Source organism: Bradysia coprophila (assembly GCF_014529535.1).
Source record: "Bradysia coprophila strain Holo2 chromosome X unlocalized genomic scaffold, BU_Bcop_v1 contig_98, whole genome shotgun sequence".
Lineage (NCBI taxonomy): Eukaryota > Metazoa > Arthropoda > Insecta > Diptera > Sciaridae > Bradysia > Bradysia coprophila.
This window is the reverse complement of record NW_023503371.1, coordinates 375,149-396,317: the sequence shown is the minus strand read 5'-3', so window position 1 is coordinate 396,317 and position 21,169 is coordinate 375,149. Positions and strand designations below refer to the sequence as shown.

Below are 21,169 nucleotides of genomic sequence, written 5' to 3'. Positions count from 1 at the left end.
AGGGGAAGTTTTTGAAGAAAAAAAATTAGGAAAACAGTTAACATAGAAAATGCTAATCGAAAATTGAATTAAACACTTTTAGTAACCGTGAAATGTTTATATTTGGAGTCAAGGAAAATAAAAGCGTTGAATTGCTCGAAAAAATGTCTAAAATTTGTAGCTGCATTTGCAGGAATTAATTTTCCGCTTTTGCGAGGTTGGCTATGATTAGTTTGCACACAAAATCGTCAAAGTAATCCACTGCTTTGAGCTGTGCTGTCATCAGTTCCGCTAACCGCAGAGATCTGTGGGTATGGTCTAATGTTAGAATTTAGAATTCTCACAGAAATGGAAGTTTTCCATTGATGAAGTCAAAATCGACGGACTTGCATTCTCAAAAATGGAGCTATGTCCATTCGATTTGTCTAACGTACAGCGTTTCAAAATTTATTCAAAAATCACGCCGTAAGTCTGCCTAAAATTTGAATTTTAAGTGAACGATTCAATGAACGCTTCCTTGTATGAAAATGACGCTGCGTTAGAAAGACCTCCGCACTTTCCATTTTGAATTTCGACCGCACTTACGGCGTGAACTGTTCGCTAAATTTCCGAAACTGTGCCATCTGGAAATCGTTTGGATCGATGGAAATATCGAAAACCTGAAACTTGATCTACCAGCTTCACTGAAAACACTTTGCCTTGAATCTTGTGATGACGTGGAATATTTAAATTCATCACATCTTCAAAATGTGTTTTGTGATCCTGACATTCGAAATGTTACGTTCTCGCATCCGGAATCAGTAAAGAACCTAAAGATTACCCATTTGGATAAGGATGTAAGCGGTGACTTTCAAGTGTTTGCTAATGTGACGTGCTTCCATTGTGGGGAATATTCTTACACCTTAAACGATGTTCATTTGGACGTGATACGGATATTTCCAAAAGCCCACACATTTCCTTTTTAAGCTCGGAGCGATGGAACCGGATGAAGAATTCGATAAGTTGAAACGAGCTATAAATGACATCATCGATCAAAAAGACATTTTAGGTCTGTCAGACCTCAATATTTTTTGTGATGGTACAAAAATGCGAAATCAAAATTCATTTCATTATTTTACGCATAACTGGAATTGATCATCAGTCTGCGCAGCGCCTTGGCCCACATTTTCTTATAGATAACGGTTTTCCGAATCGTAACTTCTTTTCATGACGTTTTTTTGCATTTTCTCCACATATATACGACGTTTATTGTTACTTTTAGTTAATTTTTTTTATAATTTGGAAGCATTACTGAGTGCTGATAATTCTACCAAAGGTATCGTCATCCTTTCAGCCAGACAGCATTACATTTTTCATGTATTTGGGTGTTCTTTCAGAACCTTGGTGATTAGAGCAGATAAAACCTTATGTTACAGTGAGTCAGTTTATCAGGGTCTATTTTCAAGATTTGTAAATTCGTTACACTATCGTCCCAATTGATGTGAAACCCCCATATCTGTATCTGCATGACCTCGATGACCTCCCCAAAGTGTACAGCCTTGAGCCGTAGCTGCTACGGTTATCTGGCTAATCAGTTAACTTCGACAACACTGAATATATACATTTGACAGTGACATTTGCATAAAAAATTTGTTTTGACACATTTCGATGGACGGAATCCATCTCGTCAAATAAAAATTTCTTTCGGTAGATTGCAATTGTGTTTGTTGTTAAAATTAAATTTTCAAGTTCTTCTCTTAAAAAAGTGTGAAAAAAATGATTGGTCGCTGGTTGCAATATGTTACGAAAATGCTAATGTAAACACAAGACGGTGGAAAACGTGTCGAACATGAATAATATTGGCAGATAAATTGAAATACTCTGCATCTTGGATTAAAATATTTTTTCTGGTCTCGGTGGCCAGACAGACATTTGTAAGCGCCATCTTTCCGCTCTAATGATTAGGCTGGTATATAAAAAATCTTTAAAATAATCCGCGAATGGTCAACAAAAAGGCTGATTCTTGGGTGCAGGATTATTCGAAAAAGACTTTTCTTGACATCTACAAAATGGATTTGACAGAAACAATGAAACAAGTTCTGACAAACAAAGGAACAACCCTTGGTGGGTCCAACATGCCTGGCGCAGGATCAATGCACAATCAGCCAAACGATGTAAATTCCAGCAATGTTGCTGGTGTGGGTTATGTCACGGAAAAACTGTACATGCTTCTTCAACTATATCTCCAAAATAAGGGATGGAGCCCTAGTGTTGAACTGTTACAATGTTTTTCGGAATTGAAAGATAGTGCACTGCTGCCGAGTGCAGCTTACTTGCAGTAAGTTCTTTTCTTCTCAAATTTTGAATCGCCTGTGGGTACACGAACCATTTCTTTAAATTTACAGAGTCCTCGCCAATCGTTTAGCTCTAGATTCACAGGGAAGACTGGTCTTACGAGAATCCGGTAAAATCGTACTGCCATACGAACATTTTGCCAATGCTGTTATGTTGAAGCACATGACCGGTCCACATGGATTACATTTAAGTGTAGAAGCTACCGTACGGGCTGTCATTGATTCTTACACAATCGGCCGGGAGAATTTCGGTATGGAAAAGGAATTTATCATCGAAGTTGTGCAATCGTGTCCGAATCCGGCGTGCCGTTACTATAAGAATCATTTGGGTGTGGGCCCACCATTTATGGATCCAGCTTTTCAAGCTGCTGCCAGTCAAATCAATCCTGACTTTATGCAACATTTGCCACAAATGGCTGCTGCCGCTGATATGACGCAATTGGATATTTCGGGAAATAATATGAAACAGCAGCAACAGTCGCAACGACATGCCAAAGCTCTGCAACAACAGCAGCAGCACGTCCATGCACAACAACAAGCTCAACAGCAACATCACGCTCAACAACAACAGCAGCAACAAATTACAGCTGCTATAATCCAACAACAAAACCGTGCTATTGCCCAACAGAAATTAGAGAAATTCGGTAATATGACTCCGCTAGAAAAACAACGTGTACTACAGCAATTAGATAAGAAGCACTACGACCTACCACAACATCAACCTACACATACATCGAGCCACTCATCGTCAATTGCGAGCACACCGTCGACGTCTTTAACACCAACCAGTAAGTGATGAAAGTTCATTGAAGAAATACAAAAAATTTTACGCTGGGCCTGTGATTACTTTCCAGATTTAATTCAACAAGCACACACCGATCGAATTGCCTCTCATGATCATCAACGTCCACCATTGACCATGACGCCTCAGCTTCAACAGCAAACTTCTCTGCAGCAACAACAACAACAACAGCAGCAGCAGCAACCGCACCTACCACCACCGCCATCGCCGATGCCACAAGTAGATCAGCATAAAGTGAGTGATATAATGCGTGGAAGTAACATAGATAGCATCGAATCATTAGCGTCGAATAAAGATTTGTTGTCACTGCACAATGGAGCCTGGGGTGGTCAAGAGTCTCAAAATGCTGCTGCTGGCCAGGAGAAAATAATCCGAGCGTTTGGTGAATTGATGCGAAATATGGCTCGAATGAAAACGTACATTCGACCGTCAATGTGTAAACCGTACGGCAAACAAAGTGAAAGTTTGCAGAAAAGTGAGTTGCTTCTTTGCGGCCGAGTTTAACGTTGCGGTCGGAAATGTTGAAATAATTTGTGTTCTTTCTCAATTTAATCACAGCTCTTATCGATACAATTCAATTGGTACAGTCATTAAGAAATTGCCTTCCGGCTCCACATATCCCGGTTAGTTCATGGAAAAGCGAAGATCGACATCGTAAGTAGTTTTCTTTTTCAAATCTTTTAGGGCACTTTCAAGGAAATGACAATTTTGATTCAATACTCTTGAATGGAGAACATGGCGAGCGACACCGACTTCTAAATAATCCCAAGAGTGATTCACACATGGGAGGTTTCTCGTTAGTCATGTGTCCCAAACGCTTTAGCGTAATGTTGTTCTATTTTGCTAGTGCGGGCTTAATCGTTTCAAATAGGTTTCAATCTAGCCTCAATACAAACAACTTTGTGCGATTAATAGCTGCAGAGTAAAAATGTGGGAAAGCTTTACAGCGGCTAAATTCCAAGCATTAATTCATAATGATGAATGGGCGATTTTTGTACATTATCAAAGATAATTGATTTGAAATTACGTTTGAAAAGAATCAAGGGAATCCGACAAGTCAAAACACAATTTAATAATATAAATTTGTGATATTCCCGCAGCTTGATAATGTAAATGAGTAAAGACGAACCACCTTTGGGATTGTGTAATAGTATTTTAGGCGAACATTGAAATTAAGACGCGGAACGTGAGATCGAAAAGTTTTTGTGAAAAGTGAAGTTTTTGGAGGTAATGATCACGCTTCCTTTCAGTAAAAACTCATCTGTTCAAGTTTAACTAGATTTCTTGGTTTGAGATCAGATTTGGGTAATCACATGAACTAAAACATGTCCAACCTGACCTACTGTTCCGAACATTAATCTGAATCGAACCAAACGAAGTAGATTTTTCTGTTAACAAAAATTCTAAAATCCCCGAAACTAACTCAACGATTCAACGTTTCATTCCAGTTTAAAAAGCTGACAGAATTCCTCGAATACAAAATTATTATGGTTGACTGGACCCACTGTAATGAAGTACATAAATGTAAGATCTACAGAATATTACAAAAACTAATCTCCTTTGTGTTAAAAGTACTTTGGTAAATCATTGCTGTAAGTAAATGTTTTGCGAGTATTTTTTATTATTATTATTATTTTGAAAATGAATTTATTTTTATTGAAATTTTGGAAAACAAATTTCCATTTATTTTTAGTTTTAGGAAATACCAGTAATACCAGTGCTTAATCTGTGATTGAAAAGTTTTTTTTTTCTTTAAATTGTTGACTTCATTTTTGAGTCAAGTGATGAGCGTGGTAGCTAAAAGTTGTCGTTACTCCTGCTCAATTTGTTCATGATTAGTCCGTCTGCTAAAGATCCACTTCCTTTTAATACTAAGTGATACGTTAGTCGGCGTATAATTGTACTAAATTTATGTTGAAACTAAGTGGAAGTCACGAAAAATATTGCCATTTCGCACGCTGGATGGTGGAAAACTTTTTGCGAACTAGCGAGAAATTTAGGTTCGTCCAAGACGACCAACATTTTTTTTTTAAATAGAGGGAAATTTTATGATTATTTTGCTCGCAGGAAGAAAGTGGACTTTTCCACCAGCGATTTCGCACAATACTTGGCTTTAGGGGAACGCTTTTTTGTAAGTAAATTTTGAAAATTTAAAATAAAAACCAGAAATGAAATGAAGCTCAGCAGACTCAGTAATCCATTTAGTTAGAATTTCAAAACAAAAAGCATCACAAAATGTAAAAGTTAGTACAATGAACACAGTCGGTGACGATGATAACGGTGATAAATGTTGCACGACTCAATAGACTTTCATGGAAAGCGGGCTTCTGAACCATTGCAACAACGGTTCAATTAAAGGTTTGGGTTACGGTTCTTAGTCAAGAAACTGGTTCAGTTTCGCGGTTGGGTTATTTATGTCAAAAAATTCGAGTTTCGGGGATTCGGTTCGAAGCTATAAACATTTGTAACATTGTGTACCTGTTACACTAACTTGACACGATTGGAACCAAAGGAAGAGAAAAAATGCTGCGAGCCAGTTAATTTGATTAATATGAAAAGAATCAGAGCCCCGAACCGCAAAGAAAATCGGTTCGCCTTCGATTTACAGTTAATTAAGATTAAGAAAAGAGTTCGATTTTGCAGTTCGGTTTTGTACGTCAAACTGGATGTTCAAGAGTTCAGTTCGGTTCGGAAGCCAAATGGAAAGTCTTCTTTTTCTCTCAGATTTGGTCCCTAACAGCGCATAGCTTTCACATTTAGACGGTAAAGTGTTTTTTCTGATTCAAATTTTTCTCCGTTAAATGGATGATCACAATTCAATTACTCGCTTAGAGAGTATAAACCGCTTTAAGAGACAAAAAAAAAAAAATACTCGGACCGAAGAAGCCTAATAGTTAGGTGTTTCCAGTGATATAGAATCCAGTTCGAATTTAATTCGCCATCGAAATATATACATTTTAAATGTACGCTCGCTTAACTCTGTCCGAATTTTGTTTTTAAAATTTCAATGATATTGAGCACTGTGTTTGTCGGAGAGAAGAATCGTTGATTCCTGTGATTTTGTGGTTCAAGTAAAATATTTTTTTGTTTATTGAATGGGTGTTATGTTGTTGCGATTATGTTGGTTGTAATATTTATCGCTACGTCGCGGCGAGAAATATTTCGTCAAATAGTAGTTAAATAATCATTTTCTTTGGCTACGTAAAATTGGGTTGTGTGTGATGAATTCTGATCGTTTATCACAATGCACGGTATGTATTCAACACTATATGTGCCATTTGGATTGGTTAAAATTTGTCACGAGATCGTTTCAGCCAATCGAAAATCTCAAGTGGTGATGAAACGGAGACGTTAGTTTCGACACTATAGTCTACTAGTTGAATATCACTTGAGTACTGATACAGTCAAATTACGTACAACGTATTACCCAAAGACCGAACGAAATGATTATTTAATTCCTAAAACATTTTCGTATGTGTTTAGTAGTCAAATTTTTTGACATCCAAAATAAATTTAGCATTTCTTTGAAGCTCTTTTAGTACTAAATAATGAACCTACAGATTATAATGCCATTACTAATGTCCTAGCCTAGTCAAAATTAAAAAAAAAAGTTTATACGGTCTTTCGTTTGTCTGATGTCATTCGTTTTGAAATAAAAGTGAAAATTTTGTGGTAGAATTTTGACCGTCATTTTCCAGTTTTTTTTTAATTAAATTATTCAAACAGTGTTCTCTTATGCATCACAACTAAGATTGGTTATGCAAGCTTCGGTGTGTTTCTCAATATCCTGTGTTCTTAAAAACTTCGATAACAGTCAAGAAATTTGAAACTAATTCCAAACATTCAAGTCAATTCAGTCAATTTTCAAAATGTATTTTAACGGCGATAATAGTTTTTTTTCGTAATACTCTCAGCATAAGTTAGGAACAACGTTTTTCCTAAACGCCGTTGGAAACATGTGTCGCGATATTTCATCAGTAGTTAGGAAAAGTAAATTTGAGGCACTAGTGCTTTAATTTTAACATTAAATTTTTGCCGATTTATCAGAATTGTAAAGGAATCAATCGATATCGTTCAGGAACGATCTTTTTCAACGTACTTTGTTACGTCAGAGGAGCTTAACTTTATCGTTAGAATTCTCATATAATGATGATGATATCTAAGTTTTTGAACCCGAATTTCTCATTCTCAATTTCGATTCTAACTTGGAAAATTCCTGTAAAAACTACAAAAATTGTGGAATTTTTCGGAATTCTAAGTATTATTAGGAATTAAAATTATGAATGCCCTGTCTTCAAAAGTTACAAAAGTACACTTTCATATGCTCTCGATGCAAAGACTGTAATAGTGACAAAGATGATGCGAAATTTTGGCCATTTTTTGTGATTTTTGAAAATCGTGAATATTTGTTAAAATCATGAAAATTATCAAAAATTTGCTAAAATTCATGAAATATCACGAAAATCCTGAAAATTCAGAAAAAAAATTCGCGAGTACAGGCTCGAAGGCTCAAGTCAACAGAAATTTCAACTTGAACATCGGGAGCTTAATCATTTAACAATAGACTGAGTTTTCTGTCATATTTTTGTCGCAGAACCTCAAGCTCTGTCCCCTTACTCCATTCATAACGGAAAAAAATTGTAGCTTTTCTGAGCGACGTCATTAGTTTCTTTGCATAAGCTTTTTTGACAAGTAGTAAAAGATCAAACAAATGACATGATTAATAGAGTCAAATTAAACTTTCTGAAATGAATGGCATCAGATGAATAAATCAAAATTACTGTTCGATATTGAAGTGTAATTTAAATATATAAAAAAAAATTAAAGAAAAATCTAAATTTAAAACATTGATTTTAATGTAAAAATTATATGAATGTGAAAAATTTAATTGGCAATAAATCTGTGATAGATTCAAAATTTAAAAAATAAAATGAAATTTTAATTAACAAAATGAAAAATTTGAATTGTTTTAAAACCCCTTTTGTTGGTTGCGGGAAAGTTGCGAATATTAAATTAAATTAGTATGTTAAAATATCGTTCCTTAAAAAAGTGAATTTTTATCTTCATTTATAAAAAAAAGAAAAAAGAAAAATTTGATTTAAATCGATCTGATTAAGTAATATAGGCGTATTTAATTATTACAAATTGGTATGTGTGCTATAAAATCTTATTTTAAAATGCATGATGAACTTGGCAAAGTGTTCAGAACTTTGAATATTACGTAGTTATAAGCAAGACTTGTTATTAAGCGGTAAGACCAGCTAATTATTCTACATTAACACCATATATATTTGTATATTTGCAATTTCAATATAACTGTGGAGGCTACTAAAAAGAAAACAATTTTTAAAAAATAAACTTAAATTAATCGGTTAGGATAAACATTTTATAATTAAACATCACAAGTTGGCAAACAGAATGATAAACATTTCCAAGTTAAGCAAAAACCTACCGTTTCATATTTCAAGATCTTTAGGAATAACAACTTTCTACTCTAACGCTTTCTACAACTGATAAATTTTAAGAAGGGCTCGGTATAGTTCAAATTCACATCGTTCAAAAGGTAGCACGAAGCCGGAAACTGCCGGGAATCGCTAGAAAAAATCGAACATCCGAATACCTATGTTTAAGCGATTTTAAAAAGATTACCAGTCCTAGATTCTCCACACTTGACATGTCATGAGTGGCAGATTTTATACGTATAAGTCGACATTTTTTGTCGAAAAGTCATGGTTGGGAAAACTGGGACTATCAGACTGACATATACTGTCTGAGTGGAGGTCCTTTGATCTCCAATATGTTAGTGCCATTTTTAAACTATGTTATTTAGCTATTAAATCCAGTCAATAGTAATGGTTTCGCCTCACACATGTCAGAGAAATCATTCATAAGCAAGGGATGTAAAAAAGTTTCTTTCATAAAGATTCTCTGGACCGTACTCGTTGCCACTAAGGGTCAGGAGTTTTAAAAAAATGTAAACTTCAACCCTCCATTCAGTAGGTCATCATCTTCAATTTATAGTCAAGTGTTCGAAAAGTCGATTGCGATTATTTTGTACGACCTGAATTTGTCCGGTTTCGAGCCCTAATTTCAAGGTAATTTGTAATGATATTTCTCTTTCTACACTCAAATTACAATATATTACCGCTGCTGTCATTACCTAAACATTTTAATTTCGATTTATAATTAGCACTTGTGCTATCGGAATATAGATATATTTTGCCATCGAATGTATCCGGTTTGTTAAACAAACAATATTCCAACTCTTAAGTAAAAAGTCCTATAACATTTTTCAGTTTTTTTCTTCTCTTAAACTGGGAGGCAGATTAAGAGAAAAATTTTGTAAAATTGTTAGCAGTTAAGGGTGCATTTATTAAAGATAATAAATTTAGAATCATTTTAATTTATAAATTGTAATTTTGAAATAAAAGGCCGCTTATTTCTATAAATAAAAAAAGTTTGAAAAAATATCAGAACAAGGAACGTGAAAATAAATTTAAAAAATAAAATAAATGTCGCAGTTTATGTTTAATATAATTATTATTGTGGTGATGAAGGGTTGAATCTGTAAGTTTCAAAACAAAAATAAAGATTTCAAATAAAATAATTATTGCTCAGTATGATGGAAAATTTGTGTTTTTATTGTTACGAGTTACAAGAATTTTCCTGTAGACATTTAATGTGTAATGGATTTTCATACATATACTTTAAAGCACTAGGGTCGTGAAGTATTTCTTTGTTTGTAGTTCCTGCGTTGATATGTTTGCATAATTCTAGATAAAAACTCGACATCGCGTCGGATCAACAAAATTTACACGTAAACTAAACTTTTCACCCTTACTTAGTTAGCTACTACATTAATAAGCAAAATCATTATGAACATGTGGCACATGTGTGTTAAAATATTAGAGCAACGTCTACACTAGTTCAACACTGATGTGACGTGTAATCGGTCTAATGTCTAATGTCTAATACGAAACGACGACGTAACGTTTCTAAAACATGTTAAAAACCAGTTTCGATTTAAAAAAATGCAGTTGGACAAAGAGAAGCATCAAGCATTAGAATTGCAAATTTCCGTCGGTCACATACCTCACATCGACACATATTACAATATTCTTCGTTGAGATTCCTTCTAAATCATCATGGGCTGATAAACTGATCCTTCTCTTTTCGGATAATTAGCTAAAACTACTTTCACGGCTTCATAACTATCGAGGCTAAAGCAGTCAGAACTTTCTACTATGAAACTTTTAATACCGTTTAATTTCTCGAATGGGCTGAAATACTTATGTTCATTTCGCTGTCTGCCATTGTTTCCCATATTTATATTTATTGGGACCTAAGTGGATACTGCTAATAAGAGTGGCATCTTTGAATAGGACTCCTATTATAGGAGTGACGCGAACCTCTTATTCTTAATTTTCTCGATACTGTCGGTAACAGATACATTAGTACGACGCACGCAACCGTTGGTTCCACTGCAGCCGCTTCAAAAAAAAAGGATATGTTATGGGATCAGAACGGTTATTGGTGCAGCAGGTCACTAGGGTTCAGTCAGGTCAAATAACCACCAAGAACTGTCGCGGCTCTAGCGGAACCACATACGTCATTGGGACAAACGGATGCGTGTTTCATTCACACGGCATCAATACCTATCTAACGCACTATGCCACCATTTGTACACAAAAGCTTTGTCGCCTAGAGTAATAGTAATCGTTTCGAAACTATATTTAATGGACGTGAATCCAGTCTTGCCAATTGGGCCTTTAGAAGTATTCTTGTTGAACTCAACAGTTTTTCCTTAGATTTCCTATTATAGGTGCAATGATTGGTGTTCCTCGTTTTTTCTCAACACTTTGTTGCAGTAACAAATCTGTGTCTTATGTCATCCTTTCATGAATTTACAAAAAAATGTTTGGTTTTGTAAGATAAATCCGGATCTGGAGATTTCAAATGTAAATTCAAATTTCCAAGAAAAAAAAACATTTTTTTGAGTCTAAGAACAGGTTCCGAGATATATGTCTTTTAATTTTAACTCGGTGAATAAATTATCGGGACGCAGATTTTATTTTTCTCCATCTCACTGCTAATAACGAAGCAAATTTATTAAAATAAAAAAAAAACTCTAGCTTATGTAAAATTTATTTAAATTTATATTCTATCTAGGCAAAACCTAGAATTGAGGCACGAAAATTTACAAATTACATTCGCTGAGCGGTGTATTATTATAAAATGTTTCTTGTTAACCGAGTAAAATATTATTAACATAATGCTTAACCTATTAATTAATCACAAATCGTCATGTCGTATAAAAGCCTTAAAAATTAATAAAATTTTTATATTCATCGAAATGAATGAAAAAGAAAAATGTGAAATGTAAAACATAAATGCCCGGCCGCATCATATGTGCTCATTCAATCGATGTCAACAGCTCGCAAAATTTCATTTTCAATCAATCGGCTGTCGATTTTGTAATGATTCTCACAAAATTCGGCCATACGGGCACAAGCTTCGATTATCATCTCTTCAGGTACAGTCAACACAATGCGTATATAGTTCGGATAGTCGAAACATTGTCCCGGAAGGCAAAAGACACTTTCTTCCTTTACCAGATCCTGCACGAAATGCAATTCGTTGGAATATTCGGGAAACTGGTCCACATCGATGCCGATCATCATGTACATTGCACCTTCGGGCATTATGGGACGCAGTCCAGGTATCTTTTTGATCAGTTGATAGGCAACCTGAGCATTTTTCTGCAAAAATAGATTCAGTTAATTTTTTGTTATCGATCGATCGAAGGAGAGTCGGTATTTACGTAGAGCACGTTGATCAAATTATCGAAAAATGATTGAGGCGTATTACGAAGAATCGACGGTAGTGCACCCTGTACGAGTGAGTTGCATCCTAATATTCGATTTGATAGATTGCTGAGTCCCTGTAGATTTAAATAAGAAATCAGTAAATTGTAGTCCTCGTATCGACAGACAGATATCGTTTTACCTTTCGCACATCATCGAAAATATGATTTCTATCATGAATGACAATCCACCCGAGTCTCCAACCGGGTACTAAAAATCTCTTGGTGAGTCCTCCACAGGATAAAACGGGAACCTAATTCGGGTTATCAGGCAATTGATAAAATGTTTTTAGAAGTTGGCAATAAAAATGATTCCACTTACAGTCTTAGATAAGGAACTAACGGAAACAAAATCAGTACCAGGAAACACAAAATGTTCGTATATCTCATCAGCTATAATTGGCAAATAATAACGTTCGGCCAAATTAATTATTTCTTTCAAGTGATCTTTTCGGAAGACACTTCCGCATGGATTACTCGGATTGGTAACAACTAATGCGACCGTATTTTCATCGATTAGCGATTCCATCTGCTGCAGATCGGCCTCCCAACCACGTTCCGGCAACAGATCATACGAACGAACACCGATGCCATGTCCAATGGCTAATGTTCGATAAATAGAAAATCCAGGCCGTGGAATTAATATATTCTTCCCTGGATCTCCCAGTACCGCGATGCACATGTCCAGTGCACATGAGCAACCGCTGCATAAAATAACATCGTTGGTCGAAACTTTTCCTTGACACTCTTCAACGTAATCGCAAACAGCTTGGCGAGCTTCTACATGACCAGCGGCATGGCCATACCCATTAAACTCGCCGGAATCAATAGCTGGAACGAGATTTTGTCCAATAAATGTGATAGCAGATTTATGAGAGAAATGAGTTACCTTCTTTTACAGCTTCAATAGTCTCACGTGCCGCCAACAAATTACCGAATGTGGTTGGATCACCTGAAAAAAAAGTATTTTAATCAGAAACTGGAATTTTTATAACGAAATGCAAATTTACAGATATCTTCAGACTAGGATAATTTATTAGTTTTTTGTGCATGTCGCCAACAAGTTGATTGCGTTGATTTTAATATAGATGGTCGAGTCGAGTTGAATTTAACTTAAAAAATTACCGGTGTCGATCATCATAAATACGAACTTCAGACGAGAACAAACCAAATTTTGTGTAGCTCGGAATTGAGTTCCTTGAAATTAAGGCTAACATATTTTGGAAAAATCGTTTGTTTGGAGTTCTAACGTAGAAACTAATGTATCAGTTGTATTGCTAGACTTCTATTTTAAAATAATGTCTTCCATTCGCTAACCTTAAATTTGTGTAGTCTTAGTCTGACATGTTCCAGTACTAATGAACTGAAGGTTAAAAGGAACCCAGGTGAATTTACTTTTAAAAAAATCCGAATTTAATCTCTTCAAAACTGCCCTAAACTCCTTTGATTACATTAGACATGACTAGGAGTCAATCCCTCAACTAAGCCTCAGATGGGCAGGATTTTTTTTGGGAAGTTAATTCTAAAAAGTTCTTAAAATTCCGAAAAACTCTGAAAGAAGGGTCGGCCTGGCTCGAAAAACCCCTTCCGGTATTGTATGAAGAAATTTTCTGAAAGGCCCATCAATGCCCTTTATCTATACAAAATCCAAAAGGCCTTTCGGGCATCGCCCGAACACCCATCGGGACAAGAGTTCTGAAAAATTCTGAAAAATCATTCGGTAATTTTTAGAATTTCTTGGAAACTTTCAGAATTAAGAAAAGCCTGGCTGCTAGTCTTGATACTGATGTAATTGTATATGTTGTCGAGATGGCTTTTATAATCGAATTGAAAGCAGAGGAGTTTGACCTTTTTATGGTTATGAATCAAAAATTAAATGTCTAATAGGAAATACTTAATCGTTTTGAGATTAGAAAAAGCCAGATAGGATTGTTCACCCTGGGGATCAGACTCAGTATTTTTTATTAGCGTATGAGTCGAATGCTCCATCTTATTGAACTAATTGGCTACCTTGTCTTTATCTCTTAAGTTAAGACGTGTTTGCCAGCAGTTTTACTATCGGGTCTATTAGATCTAAGTATTTTCAAATCTATTACTTCATTTTTTTAACATGTTTTTTACCAAATGATTTAGCAATAATATTTTCTTGTGTTGATCGTGAAATTTCTTGTTTCGTTTTCAGTATTTTTTTCAGTATTCAGTAAATAAATTAGCCCTTATAAATTAGCTCAATAACAGGTCGAAGCTATCCGGAACGGACTAATTACAATTACGGATATTGCGATTTTCACTTATAGTGAATATAAATAAGTTGACGTAAAACTGGAAAATTATAAATTGACTTTCTATCTCAATCCACCTATTGTGTGCATGAATCGATTGAATTATTTAAGACTTCTAAAAATATTAGATTGAAAAAAGTCCCACCTCAATAAAATCTCTCTAGCTGCTGTGCATTGGAAATGGTATCAACTGTTCTAAAATACTTCTTTGCATTAAAAAAATATTTCTAAATTTCTAAATAGTAAACGGATCTAATGCCTAAGATTTATCGAATTGCAATCGCTGAAATTGCATAAGTAACTAAATATAAACATTCAGTCGTATGAGCTGCCTTTAAATTAAACCAATCAGATATCGTCTGGAGGTGTGTCTTGAACTTGTTACACCATTATAATGATTTTTTTTAAATGAATTGAAGATTTCATCGTGCGCCATTTATACATAAATAAACAAAAGTTCCATATATCCGAGCAATGTCCCAAAACAAACAGGTATATGCAAAAACGGCATTGTATATAATGTCAATATCTCGTGTCTTTCGAAATAATATCCGCGTGTTTCAGTTTTTTCAAATTTCAAGAAATGAAGCTCCAATATGGGTAAAAAAAATCAGCAGCAAAAAAAGAAGAAAAAGAAAACGGCCAAAGTTGATAGTCAAATTATTAGCTGGATGGAACTTTATCGAATTCACAATGCTTTGGATGGTTAATTGAATAACACACTCGTTTAACCTGTTATTTAGAAACTTATGTTTTAATTATTTCTCTTTTTTTAATACATTTTGCTAATTTTTACCCATAAATTTTTGTGAGACATTTTTTGTCTTCATTTTTACTACGCAGTTGGAAATTGCAAGTTTTTGTTGTTTTTTTTGTATCACAGAGACTTAAGGTTGAAACAACAGTCAAATTTTATTGCTCAGTTCAGCATTCCGTTAAGGATTTCCATTGAAATTGATTAAAAACCGATCACGTGACTAAGAACCAAGTCGAATAGCTCACAGAATGTTTATCGTTGACCGTTTAGGTAACGATTCCTGTTTTAATTTAATGTCCTAAGCCATAATCAATTGCATAATATTGTATGTCTAATAGACATTGTCTATATAGCCGTCATACAGAAACTGCAGATTTTGTTCTGGAATCATTTGGATTTTTTTTAAAAACAAACCATCGTTTTTGATTGCAATTCAAAAAAAAGAAGAATTAATCGTCCTCGGTTCGGTTGGAGAAAAACATAAACTTGCTCCAAATGACTCAGTTGTTTTGAATTTGTTATTTTGCGCAGAAAAACAACACACGGTGTAGGAACGCTCAGGCGAGATTTATAAGTTTTGTTTATAATGTTGTTTGTTTATTTCGGACTCTTGAATATAATTAATTAAAATATTGTTTATTCAATGCATTTTTCAAAAAAAATTTCCATAAATAATAAATTTGAAAAGTGTTATATTATGCCATGTAGCAAAGACATATCGAGAGAGCCAATTTGTTTGTATTTGCAATGCTTTAGTGATGCGTAATTTACCATTTTAAAGTCGTTGGGAGGCTCGTCCAATATGCCCTTGATACTACAACGTAATCACAAGGTTTTTATGGTTTCAACTTTTTAATTTATTCACAAAAAAAACAACAATTTCGGTTGTGTCAGGCTTATCTACGGCGTGCTTGAATGCACTTTTCATTTATATGTGACGAGTCGCATTACATCCCCTACTGATTACAACTATCAATTAGTCCTAAATCAATTTCCTCCCAGGTCCGGAATAACTACGATTTCAAACGATTTCTGAAGCTGCAATCAGAATTATTTTTACCGGCCCAAGATTTATCTTGCAAATGGCCAGTCCGACCCTGCTCCCAGTCTGGGTGCATCAGGTTCCACTGCATCGAATGAAACGCATGAAAATAATTTTTTGCTGTAGCCTGCTTTGAGGCCTTGTTCACGGCTCCGAGCTGAAAAATACTATCAAAGAAACCAAATATGCATCGACGCGTTTGATTAAAGTTCATTCAAGCACACCGTGTATTAGATGCACATTATACCGATCGAGTCACACTTATTTATGTTGTATTTTTCTCTGAGTGGAAAAACACTATCATTTTGAGATTGTTACGTTGCTCGTATTTTTCCATACTTGGTTTATATACTGTTAAACTACTGAAGGACTTTCTTTGTCATCTTTTTTTTACTTTCTAGATTATAATCGATTTTTGATTAAAAAGAATTCTCGATCTCGTACACAACAATAAGACAAAAACATTGCTTCCACAAAAAATTGTGTCGTTCGATGGTTGGTTTCTGACCGGGTTCTATTAGACTTGTAATGGTGACAGAAACAAATCGACAAATCGTTGAATAAAATAAAAAATGTTGGAAGCGACGCACTTCAAGCATGAGTGGTACTTTAAATGGAATATTGAAACTGGACATAGTGTACCATACAAAAGTAAAACGTAAAACATTGTAAAAACATTTTCATGTAACATAGAGCACTTTCTGCGGCTGACCACTATGATCACTCATGCTTGAAGTGCGTTCTTACCGATTTTGTGTACTTGAGCGCATCCAACATTTGCTGGGCTGACATTTATGGCGAGTACTTGACCCTATAAACGTGAATTAAATTTCATTCTTGGGGCCTTCGGCTCGAATCAACAATTTTACTGAAAACGTTTCATTCCCATTATTTCTCTCTTAGATATGTAATGTTCAATTGCTGGCTTTAGGGTAAGCATACAAATTCTCGGACAAGTATGAATCCTCAGACACCTAGAATTCTTTCATTCATAATCTTCTTATAAGAATCCTATGATACATTCTTATGCGAGTATTGGTACGTTTGCCCTAACAAATCAACAAAGATACCAATATGAGCTTTCTAGGAACTAGAAACCCTCTTTGTTTACGAGATCAACAAAGACAACTATGTGCGACATAACGTCATCACTTCATCTTAGATGCATAGATACTATTATCGGAGTATTACTTACGTAAGGAAAATAAGCTCGTTTGCGTTGGCCGTTGGAACTCCGCAAAAATAGTCTGTTCCTAACATTCTCAATTTGCATTTAGATTGGTATAAAATGCAAATTGTTAGATTATCACACGCAACAGCAGGTCTGAAACATAGGAGAACTACGTAATGAGGAGAACTGGTGTTAACTTGTGTGTCAGACAGATCCCATGATCATGCAAAGTACCAAAAATGTATGAAAATTATCTCCGTTATCAAGTGATCATTTTATTCATCATTAGTGAATTCTCATTTGTTGCTGCTTTGAGCTGAACGGGTTTCATTTGGCCAGTGAAAAAATCTGTTTTGATTCCATGCACAAAATAAAATATTACGACGAGATGCTTGGAAAATTTTCAAACGAATTAATCTCTGTACGACTATTAAAAAAGAAGTCAATCATGTTCATGTTCAAGGATGCTAGAAGTCTTTCCGCATTCTCTGATTTTTGGAATGTGCTATTTTTAGTTTTAGTTAATTTAACGAAACCGCTTTTCTAACGGATTTTTGCTTATCAGCGAGGGTTTTGTTTGAGAACAGTTATATATCTCAAAGGCAATAAGTTTTATTGGTGTTGAGGAATCTCGCGCCGCGTCATTCACAATAACCCACATAGTGACATTTTCCTTATATAAAATGTGTCATTATGTCAATTATTGTGAATGACGCAGCGCGAAATTCCTAGCAGCCGTTTTATTTGGTTCGCTGATACGAATTAGAAAATAAGAATTTTCGATGAACATTCGAGTGCTTTTGTTGTGAGATTTATGTGGTTACTATGGGAGGAAAAATTGCTTTTTCTCTGGTAGTTCTAAGCGTGAGGGTTGCAGTCCGGGTAAGTTATTTTACATGGAGCGCTTTGTACCATTTTGGGGCATTCCTCTCCATTCACAAAAAATAGATTTATAAGCAGGAGAAATCCGGGAAATGAGTTTAAACGCTCATGTCAATGAAGTAATGACTCATTTTCCGGAAGTACAATGTGTGTTATAGTAATAAAGGATTGACAGTCAAATAGGTGGCATTAGAAGCTAGGTCCAATAAAGAAATTATAGTTTTGTTGAGGTTAGGGGCGTGTTCCTCTATCAATTACAAAGAGGGTGGATGCAAGAACACTTAGATTTTTAGTTTAAAAAAATTCACAAAGAGGTGGTATCAACTTATGAGAGGAGCAGCCTATTACCCTATTGTGTCAATAGTAATGAGTACAAACGTTTCAACTAACAAAGTAAACAAACAAATGTAAACAAGACAGTTAATATAGTCCTGACCAATCTTAGAATATATCGTTAGAGAAAAATATGGTTCGATATGTTCAACGACTACAATCCCATTGCTACATGCGTCCAAAACCGTACTTTTCATGTTTGAAGCACGTCTTTCGACACCCTCAGCATGTAAAATCCATTACATAACTCGGAATAAAAATGAAAAGTCTTTGTGTCTTTATTGACCTCGGCTTCGCCTCGGATAAACAAAATTCACACGAAAACCCTACTTTTCAACTTTTTTATCCCTAGTAATGTAATAGTATTTTGTGCCACCGAGAATTGAAATACGACTCTTTTCAGCACTCATTTTAGTGTTGTAAAGTGATTTATTTCCGCACCCGTTTGATGTGATATTACAACACTCAAAGCAGTGTTGAAATGGAATTTGTATGAGTTGTTACAGCATTCGTTTGAGAAAATGCAAAGCAATGTGATCGATCAAATTTGAAGAGTGATTGTTTACAATGAAAATTATGATTTTTTGTGCTCTTGTCTATTTCACTTCTCGGTTGGCACAAAGCATGATGTGTTACACGTATTGTAATGAGATTTTTTCAGCACACGACCCAATTTTCCTTACTCGCTCCGCTCGTAAGGAAAACTTGGGTCTAGTGCTTTGAAAAAATCAACATTACAATACTTGTAACACAACATACTATTACATGACTAGGGATAAAAAGATGAAAAGTAGAGTTTTCGTGTGAATTTTGTTGATCCGAGGCGAAGCCGAGGTCAATAAACACACGAAAACGAGACTTTTCATTTTTATCCCGAGTTATGTAATGGATTTTACGTGCTAAGGGCGTCGAAAGAAGTGCTTGAAACATGAAAAGTACGGTTTTCGACGCATGTAGCATGTGAAATACTATTAGTTAGTAAAGATCGCGCAACTGCGTCCAAAATGACCAATTATTCGAGTTCATTGACTAAATTAGCGCAATACTTTTTGAAATGACCCAGGGCATGCGTATAGCGAAATGCAAATTATAATTTATAGCAGGATTTTGTCATGTTTCTTGGGTCTCGCTATATGCGATTGAAGAATGAAGAATCAAAAGAAAGCGGTACGACAATAATTAGTGGAATTTCCAAATTGTTGAATGACGTCAATCGATTTTATAAAGTAAAAAATAATAAAAATCGTAAATACAACGCAGGCTCATTGTGGATATTGGGGCATCAAATTAACTAATTTGCAAACGTTTTTTGGAGCTTTAATTTGCATGCAGCTTCGCCAAACTCACTCCCACCGCGACAAATGAATGAATCAATTTCTCAACCAGTTTTATAAAAAAAACTTTTTCTATTCAATAAATTTACAATTAAATAAAATTTATTTGCATTGTAACGATATTGCAGTTTAAGTCTCAGCTGCAGTAGCACATAGCATTCTCATTTTTACAATATATTCTTGTTTTACCTTATTGAAATATGGCTACAGCATCTTCATTTCAATAAATTTTCCTTTTTATTCAGTGTTAAGTCGATGGAGAGATAAGATTCGAACCAGAGTCAAGAAATTTTTAAATGCTTTAGTATCTAGACATTTTACAAAACTGTTGCGTTGATCCTTTAAAACATTGACCTTTAACTTGAAATGCGTATCTCGTATAGTCTATCTACTATTTAGTATGTGACTGTATTAGTTTAACTCTTTTCAATTGCATCACGGTGTAGCCATCAAATCTACTACTTCATTTTTTCCATACATTAATATAAAAGACCAGCTAATGCTAGCAGCTGCAATAACTACCTACGAACACGTTCCACAATGAATTGAACTACTTACCAATAGAAAGTGGAATCATATACTTCTCAGGATTCGGTTCGATTTTCAGATTGTCGATAATACCACGGATAGGGTTGATCGTGTTTAGAGCAAAGCTCGATTGTTTAACGTTCCATGTCAATCTCGCATTTTTGACGTGTTGATCTCTTTGCATTGTCACACACCACTAATTTTTTTTTACAATTCCCCGTCCAAAAGAAATTTTTTTAAACAAAAATCAAAGGAAAAAAATGTTTTTTTTTCTCTAAAATTTCTTAAACAATTTTTTGCTTTCACTAAAATCACTTAATGCAATAGAAACTAATGCTGCGTTATTCCACTTTGTTATCTAAAACTCACTGCATGTACATTTGTGGCAAAGCTAAAGGATACGTGTAACATGGGTAAAATTTGAGTCTAAAATAAAATTTGTTTTTGTCTTGTTAGAAAAATCTTCACTCAATCAATTCTGATATGAAACTAATCGTCGTTTTATCCAACCATGAGCTTTTATCGGCTCGTGCAATTTTAACCAACCAACCAATCGAAAGCTGGACAAGTTTATATTGAATAAATTTCCGTCGCTATTCAACATTTTCAACACCTTGTTGCTATATGCATGAGTGACAAGATTTTATTTTTGTCAAGTGTGAGTTAGAGAATCGTTTGTTACAGAATCCAGGTGGATGATACCACGTTTTCGGTCAGTATACATGATGCTAGGAGTAGAATTTTTTTATTAAATTTTAAGACGCACATTTTCGCTGTACCAGGCATATAAATCAGTTGAGGAAAAAAATCGATAATTTATTGCATTTTATAAGTTTTTATCAGAAATAAGCTGGGTCGCGCTC

General features: G+C 34.8%; 2 protein-coding genes across 3 annotated transcripts; one reads left to right on the top strand and one right to left on the bottom strand.

Moving 5' to 3' along the window:
• The first annotated feature begins 1,645 nt into the window (after nt 1-1,645).
• LOC119070593 (probable serine/threonine-protein kinase DDB_G0280133) lies at nt 1,646-8,178 on the top strand. Of its 2 annotated transcripts, none has more exons than XM_037175012.1 (5): nt 1,646-2,296; nt 2,364-3,100; nt 3,167-3,589; nt 3,673-3,768; nt 4,563-8,178. In XM_037175012.1, the coding sequence occupies exons 1-5, from the start codon at nt 1,959-1,961 to the stop codon at nt 4,565-4,567; spliced, it is 1,599 nt and encodes a 532-aa protein (XP_037030907.1). In that variant the 5' UTR covers nt 1,646-1,958; the 3' UTR covers nt 4,568-8,178. The 2 variants fall into 2 exon arrangements, with proteins under 2 accessions (XP_037030907.1, XP_037030908.1); XM_037175013.1 differs by having other exon boundaries at nt 1,659-2,296; nt 3,167-3,593.
• Nucleotides 8,179-11,368: 3,190 nt separating this feature from the next.
• On the bottom strand, nt 11,369-20,861 carry LOC119070594 (tyrosine aminotransferase). Its single transcript, XM_037175014.1, has 6 exons — nt 20,337-20,861; nt 12,867-12,929; nt 12,300-12,808; nt 12,121-12,231; nt 11,936-12,055; nt 11,369-11,873 (listed from the first exon to the last, which is right to left on the bottom strand). Exons 1-6 carry the CDS (start codon nt 20,488-20,490, stop codon nt 11,532-11,534), a joined length of 1,299 nt encoding a protein of 432 aa, XP_037030909.1. The 5' UTR covers nt 20,491-20,861; the 3' UTR covers nt 11,369-11,531.
• Nucleotides 20,862-21,169: the final 308 nt, after the last annotated feature.